Here is a 12,446-nt window from a genome sequence, read left to right on the forward strand (position 1 = left end):
AACTGTCTGGAAAACTATTTTATACCTATTTCATTAATTCAGTATTTCATCGTGGTATGATTAGGCAACTGTTTTTAATTCTGCAGAAATATCCTCTTATAAAAAACTAGTAAATTTCTCAAAACGTGGAGAGAAAACAACAACAAAAAACAATTATACCTTATTCAAAGTAGCAACAAATTGGCAAATTTCAGTAGTATAATCATACAACCACAAAAGAAACCGGAGTATGAGACGAACCACAAATAATAACATGCAGTGAAAAATTCAGAACAGCCAATGCTCTTACTATTCATCCATGTTCATCTTTCGTCAATGTGTAGTCTTCTATTAATGTCAGTACTATTTCTCTCCCTAGTTACTGAAAATTTAGTTTATGGTCCAGTAGGAGCTTAAAGAATTTTTTTAAAATGTCTTAAGAATTGTAAGATACTTCTTTTTAGGTTGGTGACTTATACAACTTTGAGTAAAGTTCAGTAATGGAATGAGGAACAGGGGAAGAAGGAACTGAAAAGAGGGAACAGGAGACTAGAATAGAAAAGGAAAAAAATTTCCAGTCATTATCAGCTGAGTTTCTAAAATGTGATTTTATTACTTTTCTAGAAATATCGTTAATTTCAAAATATTTGACAACCATATTTTAATCAGTGGATCATTCAGAAATGCTTGAGTATCAACAATGTGTTCAGCACTGAGCCAAAAAGTGGTGAAACTTAGTAGACAATAAGTACAGTCCTTGCCTGAAGTACAGTCCCTGCCTAATTGTCAGATACTATTTACCAAGTACTTGTTGAATGTATCAAATATCCTGCGCTGGAGGCTAGGATTAAATGTAGGTAGATGACAAGGTCTTTGCTCTTTACAGGTCTATATTCCAGTTTTGATTTAAAAATACATATAAGAAGATGAATACTAAGGCAAAGACATTTAAGCAGGGTAGGGGAGGCACTGGGCACAAACCAGTTTGTGACAGAAGATTCATGATAGGAGTTACACAGATATGACTGGAAAGATAAATAGTTATCAATATGAAAGAATTAGATCAGAGGTTCCCAAGCTTTCTCAGTTCATGGTGCCCTGTTTTATTAAACTATTTTTTAACTGTGTCCCTAAGCCAAAAGATATATCTAATAGTTCTGTTTATTAAACAGTTAGGTCCAAACATAGGATATGATTGCTTTCCTAACAAATTAATAGCTATTTGAAAAAAAATACATATAACTAAAAAGAAAAAGTATTTTCATTTCATTCTTAAGCAAGATTACTTCCTTTTGGGCACTGTATAACTTCTAAAGCTTTGGAATCAGTTTGGAAATGACCACACTGATTTCCTATTCCACACTGATTTCACACAGCACTTTAAAAAAACTAAAATCACAGCAATTGAGGAAAACCCAGTTTCATAAATACACAACATCACTGAAAGGAATGTAGCTCCACCTAACCCTGAAACTGTAACTACCTTGAGCTAGTAGTCTGAATGGTGACTATAGGAAGTGCAGATAATGCTGTGCATCCCTCAAAAACAAAATATCCTGATGCGGCCCTGTGAATTCACTTTGGTATCCCAGGTTGCCTCAGATTTAAGCAGTCAATTTGTGAACTGCACATTTAGACTGATCCTAATTAGTGGCAACAGCGAAGTTTAACTGTAAATTTGTCCTTCATGTTTTGATGTATAAGTTTGACACAGAATAAAACTGATTACTGATACTCTTAACAACCAGAATGTGATAGTATGCTATGCAATATTGAAGAACACTTTCATAACCTCAAAAATTTTAAGGTTTGTTGGCATTAATATTCATAAGAAAATTAAAGGATTCTGGAAAGTCTGTGTAACAAAAATATGTCATATTCACATGGTCCATAAAAAAGAAGCCTTTGTAGGTGATGTCAGAGAAAATGATGGAGTAAGAAAGTCCTCATGTGGTACAGATCAGATCACATAGTATCTAGTATTTAGGATGGACATAATTGCAGAATAAAGTATATTCCTTTAATAAATCTGGCCTTGTGAAATTGTTTTTTAAAAAGATACATGTAATGAGCCCTAAAAAAAAAGTACGAAGACAGTCTCTTCACAGAAATAGAAAAAGAAACTGACAGAAACTTTCAGAATTGAGTTTATCAGGACTCTGGAAAACATTCAAAGGTTTACTACAAATAAGCAAATGTTTAATCAAAATCCAAAAAGCAAGGGACACTCCGGAGAGCTCTGTGGAGTTTTCACTTACCTTTGCCTCATCCCTCCCTTAACTCCCAATACCTCGGGGGCAGTATTGAAGATGGCAGCCTGCTGTAAGGAGGGAGCAGAGAAGATCTTTTTCTCAAATAATTGTGGTCACCTGCTTTGACCTGTCTGAGGGCTCCCTAAAATACTAACACCAACAGCTTGCCATTACTTCACGTAACTAGAAAATCTTTGGCTGGGCGTGGTGGCTCATGCCTGTAATCCCAGCACTTCGGGAGACCAAGGCGCGCGGATCACGAGGTCAGGAGATCGAGACCATCCTGGCTAACATGGTGAAACCCCCCCACCGTCTCTACTAAAAATACAAAAAATTAGCCGAGCGTGGTGGTGGGCACCTGTAGTCCCAGCTACTCGGAAGGCTGAGGCAGGAGAATGGCGTGAATCCAGGAGGCGGAGCTTGCAGTGAGCGGAGATCACGCCACTGCACTCCAGCCTGGGCAACAGAGCGAGACTCCGTCTCAAAAAAAAAAAAAAAAAAAAGAAAATCTTTGAAGGCAGAGAACAGCTAAGTGGAGGGCATCTGTCAAAAACAATGGAAGGCAAATGAACCAGTCTCTGCAAACTAAGGAAAAAGTGGATCAGTTGGAGTAAACAACAGAAAAGCCAAAGAAACTGGGAGGAAAAGCTAGCAGAGGAAATGCTTTGGAGAATAGAAGACTTTGCAATGCTTCTACATATTATTGGGAAACTAGAAGGCTAGGTGCAAGCAAGAGGCATCCTTGGAAGAGAGCTGAGAACACCCTAAGCTCTCACCTATGGTTGACTCTCAAGCTCTGCACAAAGCAAATGCAGAGTTGTAAAGTGTCTGGGTGAGTGCTCAAGCACAGGGCCCAGCTGCAAAGACTGGGTAATCTTTTCTTCTTCAGGAATTAAAGGAAATGTCTGTTGAAACACCAGATGACCACTATATAGTAAACCAAAAAGTATCTGAGACAGGTCTCAATTTAGAAGTTTATTTTGCCAAGATTAAGGACATACATGACACAGCCTCAGGAGGTTCTGACAACACGTGCCCAAGGTGGTCGGGTTACAGCTTGGTTTTGTACATTTTAGGGAGACATAAGCCATCTATCAACACATGTAAAATGTACATTAGTTGGGTCCAGAAAAGATGGACAACTCGAAGTAGGGATTTTCAGGTCACAGGTGGATTCAAAGATCTTCTGATTGGCAATTGGTAGACAGAGTTTATCTAAAGACCTGGAATCAATACAAGGGAGTATTGTAAGAGTGCTGTTAAGGGGTTGTAGAGACCCAGGTTCTCATTTTGTAGATGAAACCTCCAGATAGCAGGCTTCAGAAAGAAGAGACTGTAAATGTTTCTTATCTACTGAAAGAGTCTGTTCAGTCAGTCTTAAGATCTCTGTTTTGATGTTAATGCTGGTCTGCAGTGCCTGAATTCCAAAGGGAGGAAGGCATAATGAGGCATGTCCAAACCACCCGTTCCCAGGTTCCCAGCACTAGTGTTTCACATTTACTTTAGAATGCCATTGGCTGAGAGGAGGGGTCCATTCATTTGGTTGGGTGGCTTAGAATTTTATTTTGGTTTACAATATATTAATGAAATAGACACCTCAGGGGTAATACATGAGAAAGAATAGTCTCTACAAAACAGATTATAAAAGTTACTAGGCAAACAACTACATTCAACATATAGCAGAAAAATGAAATCTTTGGAAAGAGTAGAATCTGATTTGTGAGTAAGTATACTAAGGAAAGGAAGTACTTGAATTATGAAGCAAGCACAGTAACAGAATACGGTCAGTTCACAGAAAAAAGAAATTAACAGAAACTGACCCTGGGGAAGTCAAGACATGTTGGACTTACTAAATTAAGATGCTCAAAAATCTAAAAGAAACCATGGACAAATGTCTAGAGGAAACAAGAAAAGTGATGTGTCAATAAATAGAGAACATCAATACAGATAAAAAAAGTTATATAAAAGAACCAAACAGAAATTCTGGAATTGAAAAGTATAACAAATATGAAAAAATTTGCTAGAGAGGTTCGATACAAGATTTGAGCAGGCAGAAGAAAAAGTGAGCCAGCTTGAAGGTAGATCAATTGAACTTGTCTAGTCTTAAGAGCAGAAAGAAAAAATAATGAAGAAAATTAGAGTCTTAAGAGAAATACCATAAAGCACACCAATGTAGGCAAAAATCAAAGTCTCAGAAGGAGAAGAACATTTGAAGAAATGATTGGAAACTTCCCAAATCTGATGAAAGACAAGAACCTACGCACCAAGCTCAAAGAATCTAAGTAGAATAAATTCAAAAAGATACACTCTAAGACACATTATAATTAAACTGTGAAAAGACAAAGAAAATCTTGAAAGCAACAGGACAAAAATAACTCATCAATTAAAAGGGAGCCTCAGTAACATTAACAGTGGATTTCTCATCACAAAGCATAAAGGCCTGGAGGAAGCAGGAGGACTTTTTTTTTTTTTTTTAAGACCGAGTCTTACTCTGTCACCCAGGCTGGAGTGCAGTGGCATGATCTCGGCTCACTGCAACCTCTGCCTCCCGGGTTCAAGTGATTCTCCTGCCTCAGCCTCCTGAGTTACTGGGATTACAGGCATGTGCCATCATGCCTGGCTAATTTTTGTATTCTTAGTATAGATGGGGTATCACCATGCTGTCCGGGCTGGTCTCAAACTCATGACCTCAAGCGATCCACCCGTCTCCGCCTCCTGAAGTGCTGAGATTATAGGTGTGAGCCACTGTGCTGGGTTAGACATTTTTTTAAGTGCTGGAAAAAAAAAATTGCCAGCCAAGAATTCTATATATATAGCAAACTATCATTCAGAAAAGAAAATAGATTCCTAGATGACAAAAGCTAAGGAAGGTAGACACTAGGAGACCCGCCCGTAAGAAATGCCAAAGAAGCCTTTTAGATTGAAATGAAGGATGGGGGAGGTGACAGGCGGGGAGCGGGGGGGGGGGGGGTGTCAGGGAGGGCAGGGAGGGGAAGGGGGGAAGGAGGGGAAAGAGGGAGGGAGAAAGGAAGACAAATGCAGGTAAAATTAACTACATAAGTAAATACAGAAGCCAGTACTTCTTTTTTTTTTTTTTTGAGACGGAGTCTCGCTCTGCCGCCCAGGCTGGAGTGCAGTGGCACGATCTGGGCTCGCTGTCAGCTCCGCCTCCCAGGTTCACGTCATTCTCCTGCCTCAGCCTCCTGAGTAGCTAGGACTACAGGGGCCTGCCACCACGCCAGGCTAATTTTTTTTGTGTATTTTTAGTAGAGACGGGGTTTCACCGTGTTAGCCAGGATGGTCTCGATCTCCTGACCTCGTGATCCACCCGCCTCGGCCTCCCAAAGTGCTGGGATTACAGGCGTGAGCCACCGCGCCTGGCCAGAAGCCAGTATTTCTGTATTTTAAGTAACTCTTCTTTTTGTTTCCTTTATGATTTAAAAGACTAATGCATAAAACAATATTTATAGCCTATGTTAATCGGTATATGGTGCATAAAGAGAGTTTGTGACAATAAAACAAGGGCACAGTCAAAGAGTTTTGTAGGCTACTAAAGATAAGATTATAATAAATTTAGGACATTAGTTATAATCACTGGGGTAATCACTAAGAAAATAATAAACCTGAACATGGATGTTTATAACAGCTTTATACATAACTGCCAAAACCTGGAAGCAACCAAGAAGTCCTTCAGTAAATGAATGAATAAATAAATTATGATACATCCACACAATAGAGTATTATTCAGCACAAAACCAAAAATGAGCTATCAAACCATGGAAAGACATGGAGGAAACTTAAATGCATATTACTAAGTGAAAGAAACCAATGTGAAAAGGCTACATACTGTAAGATTCCAACTATATGACCATTCTGGAAAACGCAACACTACGGAGGAAGTAAGGTGAGTGGTTGTGAGGAGTTCACGATTTAGTGAAAGACCAGGCATAAGTAGCTCATGCCTGTAATCCTAGCACTTTGGGAAGCCAAGGTGGACAGACTGCTCGAGACCAGGATTTGAAGACCAGCCTGGGCAACACAGAGAAACCTTGTCTCTCCAAAAAAAAAATAAAATAAGCTGAGTATGGTGGTGGGCACCTGTACTCCCAGCTACTAGGGAGGCTGAGGTGGGAGAATTTATGTATCTATCTATCTCATAAAGGGAGCAAGAAAGGAATAAGAAAAGTAAGAGTAGAGGCTGGGCATAGTGGCTCACGCCTGTAATCCCAACACTTTGGGAGTCTGAGGTGGGAAGATGGCTTGAGGCCGGGAGTTTGAGACTAGCCTGAGCAACACAGTGAGACCCCACTGCTGGCAAAAAACTAAAAATTAGCTAGGTGTGGTGGCACGTTCCTGTACTCCTAGCAACTCAGGACGTTGAGGCAGGAGGACTGCTTGAGCCCAGATGTTTGAGGTTACAGTGAGCTATGATCATACCACTGTACTCCAGCCTGGGCAACAGAGAGAGATCCTGTCTCAAAAATAAGTAAATAAAAACAGAGTAGAAAAATTCAATCAAAACCAAAAGAAGGTAGTACTAGAACTCAGAGAAAAAAAGATAAACACTTCTATAAAAAAAAAAAAAACCCGCAAAATGACAGAAATAAGTCCTTTTGTTGTATAATAATTTGGCTGGTTTTTGTCCCTGGTTTCTGGAAGACAGCTTCTAAGTCTAAACCTTTGGAATTTCCCCCAGTGATAGGCGTGCCTTTGTTATTCATAGTGGATACCTCAGACCACACCTGATAAGGTGACTCATGGTAGGCCTCTAGACAGTTTCAGGATAGGGGCTGGCCATGCCAGAAAGAATGATCATATCTTTAGGATGTTGAGGCTGTGAGCCACATATCAGCCTGACCTCCTGACCTAGGGAGGGGCACAAGGCTAGAGATTGAATTCAATCATGTGGCCAATGATTCACTCAATCACACATATGTAACAAGGCCCCAATGAAAATTCTGCACACCCAATGCTCAAGTGAACTTCCTGGTTGGTGACAGACATTGATGTGTTAGGAGGGTGATACATCCTAAGGACACATAAGGTTTATGTTTGAGATCCTCTCAGAACTCCCCCTTTATTTTCTTTCCGCTGCAGTGAGCCATGAAGGTCCTAATTTGTATCCTTTATAATAAAAATGTAATCCTAAGTATAGTGCTTCCCTGAGTTCTATGATTTGTTCTTGCAAATTACTGAGCTGAGATGCTAGTAGAAATCCTGGAATCTGTAGACAGTTGGTCAGGAGTGCATGTAGCCTTGGAAACTCTAAGTTTGCTGCTTGCTTATGAAGTGATGGCAGTTTTGTGGGGGACTGTGCTATAAACCTATTAAATTTAACCTACCTCTCAGTAGCTACCACCAGGATTATTACATCCTATTGGTAATTACTTTAAATGTTTCTCTCTCTTTCTTTCTTTCTTAGAGGCAGAGTCTTGCTGTGTCACCCAGGCTGGAGTACAGTGGTGGAATCACGACTCACTGTAGCCTCCAACTCCTGGGCTCAAGCAATTCTCCTGCCTCTGCCTCCCAAGTAGCTGGGACTACAGGTGCATGCAACCTTACCTGGATAATTGTCTTAAACTATTAAATTAAACAGCAAACACTGGTCAGATGTGGAGGCACACACCAGTAATCACAGCACTCTGGGAGACCAAGGCAGGCAGATCACTTGAGGCCAGGGGTTTGAAACCAGTGTGGCCATCATGGTAAAACCCCATCTCTACTAAAAATACAAAAATTAGCCAGGTGCAGTGGCACATGCAGATCACTTGAGGTCAGGAGTTTGACACCAGTGTGGCCATCATGGTGAAACCCTGTCTCTACTAAAGATACAAAAACTAGCCAGGTGCAGTAGCAGATGCCTGTAATCCCAGCTACTTGGGAGGCTGAGGCACAAGAATTGCTTGAACCTGGGAGCTGGAGGCTGCAACGAGAGTGAGACTCTGTCTCAATAAAAATGAATTAAAAACAAAAAAGACTGACAGAATGGATCTTATAAAACAGGATACAATAATATATAATCTAAAAGAGACTCATTTGAACCCAAAGACAAAACCAAAACAAAGTAGGGGTAGCTGTTATAAAATCAGACAAAACAGACTTTAAATTAAATATTGTTACAGGAGACAAAGAAGGACATTATAAAGGAGTTAAGGTAAAGGTAAAGGAGTCAATCCATCTAGAAGATATAAAAATTGTAAACATACATGAACCTAGCAACAGAGCCCACAAATATAGGAAACAAAAATTTACATAACTGAAGGGAGAAATATAGACAGTTCTACAGAAATAGTTAGACATATTACCATACTTCCAATAATGGACCTATTAGAAAGTGATCAAAGAAGAATGATAGAAAAATAATAACTGTTGGTGAGGATCTGGAGATACTGAAACCCACTTTATACATTACTGTTAGAAGTATAAAATAATGTAAATGCTGTGAAGAACAGTTTGACAGTTCCTCAAAATCTTAGATATAGCTACCATATGACCTAGCAATTATACTCCTAGGAATATACCCCCAAATTGAAAACAGATTTTCAAGCAAAAACCTGCACATAAATGTTCATAGCAGCACTACTCACAACAGTCAAAAGGTAGAAAGAATTCATATGCTCTGACAAATAGGTCAATCAAATATAGTATAGGTTGAGTATTCCTTATCTGAAACGCTTGGGACCAGAAGTATATCAGATTTTGGAATGTTTATATTATATTATACTTACCGGTTAAGCATCCCTAATCTGGAAATCTGAAATCTCAAATCCAAAATGCTCCAATGAGAATTTCCTTTGAGCATCATGTTGGGTGCACAAAAAGTTTTGAATTTTAGAATATTCCCGCAAGTGGAGTACTATTCAGACATTAAAAGTGAGTGAAGTACTCATACATACTATAACATGAATGAACCTTAAAAACAATATGCTAAGTAAAAGAAGCCAGGCAAAAAAGGTCACAAATTATATAATTTCTATCATATGAAATATCTAGAATAGACAAATCTGTAGAGACAGACAATCAGTAGTTGCTAGCAGCTGGGAGGAAGGGGGAATGGGGAGTAACTGCTTAACAGGTATGCGTTTCCTTTTGGGGTGATGAGAATGCTTTGAAACTAGGTAGTGGTGATGGTCACACAATATTGTGAATACAGTAAATGCTTCCAAATTGAATAAAATTAAAATAGTTAATACAACAAATTTTATTCTGTGTGTATCTTATCATAATTAAAAAAATCTATGCACAGGTTTTTCTTTCAATTATTAAATCAGAACCAGTTATAGACAAAAATACAGGCAAAAAACGGATATACAATACATACCTGTTAAGGCTGCTGGTTTGGATAGTGTACTATATTGATTTTGTGTAGATATCATACTTTGACGTGGACTTAGTGTTGGTGATGCAGCAACAAGTGAAAGTTCTTCAATAATAATACTGCTTTTGGGATGATTCTTGGGGAGTTCATTTAATCTTTGCTCTAATGAATACTTTAAAAGGTCCAACTTCTGACTTGATTCATTAAATCTTGCTTGAGCCTTGCACAGGGAAAAGACAATTGTTGTCATTTAAATAATCACATACTTTGAATAATGTATTTATTAAACCAAATAAAAATTTTTATTTAAAATTACTTCTGAAAGTGCTTTCCTGTCTGTTACTTTTCCTGAGCCAAGTAATTTCATTACATTCTTTGCACCTTCTGCTACTGCAAACTCTATCCTAAAATGATGCCTTAATTCTTCCATCCGAAGTTCAAGAGGACTTATCACAGGTTTTGCTAGAAGGGAAAAAAAATTTTTAATTGCACCATTTATCTGACTTTCCAATTTGCAGTGATTAAAATCATGAAAAGAAATGAATTCTTATAACATTACAATAATTTAGTCCTTACATCAACAAACACTGAAATAAAAATATTTGATATGATATTGAAATTCAGAGCCTTTCATTTTTGTCATTACACATCTAAATTACAAATCTGAAAAAAAGATTTTAGAGCTGAAGGATATCCAAATATTGTAACATGGGGAGACTGAAAGTTTCTACTCCTACTCTTAGCAACTAGCTGTAAAGATTTCTTCTGGAATTAAAAATAAATAAAACAAAACAAAACAAAATCAAAAGAAAACAAAGCCATACTCTTAAACAGGTAACAGATTTTTTAAAAAATAAAGACTGATTGTAAGTATTTGATAATCTATTTAAATGAAGAGATACATTCTAGATCAGTATCTTCTTGAAACATAAGGGCCAAATATCTGAAAGCATCTATCCAAGTGAAGAGTCTAAAACTCAAGATAAAAAAATATAGTAATAATAATGCTTCCTCCCTCTTAACTTTGAACCACTGCCCTGTTCCTACATAAGATTATTTAGCACCATTATGCTCATAAGAAGGAGGACAATTTATTCCATCACCATTATCAAAAGCCAATTCATTAGTCTGGACTGCCTGAAGAATCTGCATTCGTATGACTTCTATTTTAGTCTTGCTGTCCTGGAGCAGTTGCTGAGCTGTACCATGGAGTTTCCGATCCTATTAAAAAAATAAGTTTGAAACATTAAACAAATAAAGGGAAAAATGAAACATTTTCCTATCTTCTAAACAGATCAAGTGATATATCAGCAAGTGAAAAACAGAGTTAAAAGAATGCTATTAGCGCTATAATATATCTTATAGATATATTTACTAAAAAAGAGCCATCAAACTTACAGGGTGATAATTGTGAAAAACAACTCCATTAGTTGAGACAATTTGGGAGAAAAGTAAATCTTATTATGGCTGTGTATTTTTAAAATTTATATTTTATTGTATATACTTGCGGTGTACATGATGTTTTGGTATGCATACATAGAGTGAAATGATTATTACCGTCAAAACACAAATTTACTGACCCATCACCTTCTACAGTTACCCCTTTTCATGTGTATATGTATTATGTGCACCTAAAATTTACTCTCTTAGCATATTTTCAGTATATAATATTAACTATAGTTCACGCTATATATTAGATCTCTGGACTTATTCATCCTACCTAACTCTAAATATGTATCTTTTGACCGACTTCTCCCCATTTCTTCTTCCTCCCTGTTGCTGGTAACTGTATTCTACTCTCTGTTTCTATTTATTCAGCTTTTTTTGGATTCCACAGGTAAGTGAGACCATACAGTATTTTTCTTCCTGTGTCTGGCTTATTTCACTTTGCATAATGTCCTCTGGGCTCACCCATGTTGTCATATATGGCAGTATTCCCTTTTTTAAGGCTGAACAATATTTCATTGTGTATATACGTATATATACACACACACTGCACAATCCATTTATCTGCTAACACATACTGTAGGTTTGAATCTTATTACTATTTTTTAGAAAATCAAAATCCAAATTCACATTTGTAATTTTCTTATTTTTGCTTTACACAAAACATAAAGAATTTTCCTTTACTATGATCAATAACTCTAAGACTCAGAAACACAGTATGAAATGAATGCCTCCATGATTAAACCTAAAATAAAAACCTAATCACAGATAGCAACTGTGTTCCAATTAATTATGCTAAGAAAGGTAGAAAACAGCATTTGTCAACCCTGGTGACAATGAGAAAGGTCCCTAGAAACACTTTAATGTCAAAAAATGAGACCTTCTTAATAAAGCTGTCATCTCTTAAGATTTCAAAAAAAAGCTCTGAATTAAGAGAAATAATGTTAATGCCTGATATGGTTTGGATGTTTGTCCCTCCAAATCTCATTTTGAAATATAATTCCTCAGTGTCTGAAGCGAGGCCTACTGGGAGGTATTTGGGTCACGGGGACAGATCCCTCATGAACTGCTTGGTGCCACCCTCACAGTATGAGTAAGTTCTCATCTATGAGTTCATGCTAGTTGTTGAGCTGTTTGTTCAAAAGAGCCTGGCACTTCCTCCTCTCTCTCTTGCTCCCTCTCACCAGAAGACAAGCTGGCTGCCCTTCATCTTCCATCATGACTGTAAGCTTCCTGAGGCCCTCAATAGAAGCACAGCCAGCACCATCCTTCTTATACAGTCTGCAGTACCGTGAGCCAAAAATAAACCTTTTTCTTTATAAATTACTTAGCCTCAGATATTCCTTTACAGCAACACAAATGAATCAATGCAATAGCATACCTCTGCTTAGTTCCAGTAACACTGAATGTGAATTATATGCCAAATAATGACCTACTCAAACATGTCAATG

General features: G+C 37.7%; 1 protein-coding gene across 4 annotated transcripts in view; it reads right to left on the reverse strand.

The window, feature by feature from the left end:
- PKN2 (protein kinase N2) overlaps positions 1-12,446 on the reverse strand; it is a 143,683-nt gene that overhangs the window by 56,913 nt on the left and 74,324 nt on the right. For all 4 annotated transcript variants that reach the window (XM_032155445.2, XM_032155444.2, XM_032155446.2 and 1 more), the window contains exons 4-6: positions 10,653-10,770; positions 9,866-10,011; positions 9,553-9,769 (exon numbers count right to left, since the gene is read on the reverse strand). In XM_032155445.2, coding sequence (XP_032011336.1) covers positions 9,553-9,769; positions 9,866-10,011; positions 10,653-10,770 — 481 coding nt within the window. The remainder of the gene's footprint in view (positions 1-9,552; positions 9,770-9,865; positions 10,012-10,652; positions 10,771-12,446) is intronic.

The sequence above is a fragment of the Hylobates moloch genome, unplaced genomic scaffold, assembly GCF_009828535.3.
Source record: "Hylobates moloch isolate HMO894 unplaced genomic scaffold, HMol_V3 SCAFFOLD_5, whole genome shotgun sequence".
Taxonomy (NCBI): Eukaryota; Metazoa; Chordata; class Mammalia; order Primates; family Hylobatidae; genus Hylobates; species Hylobates moloch.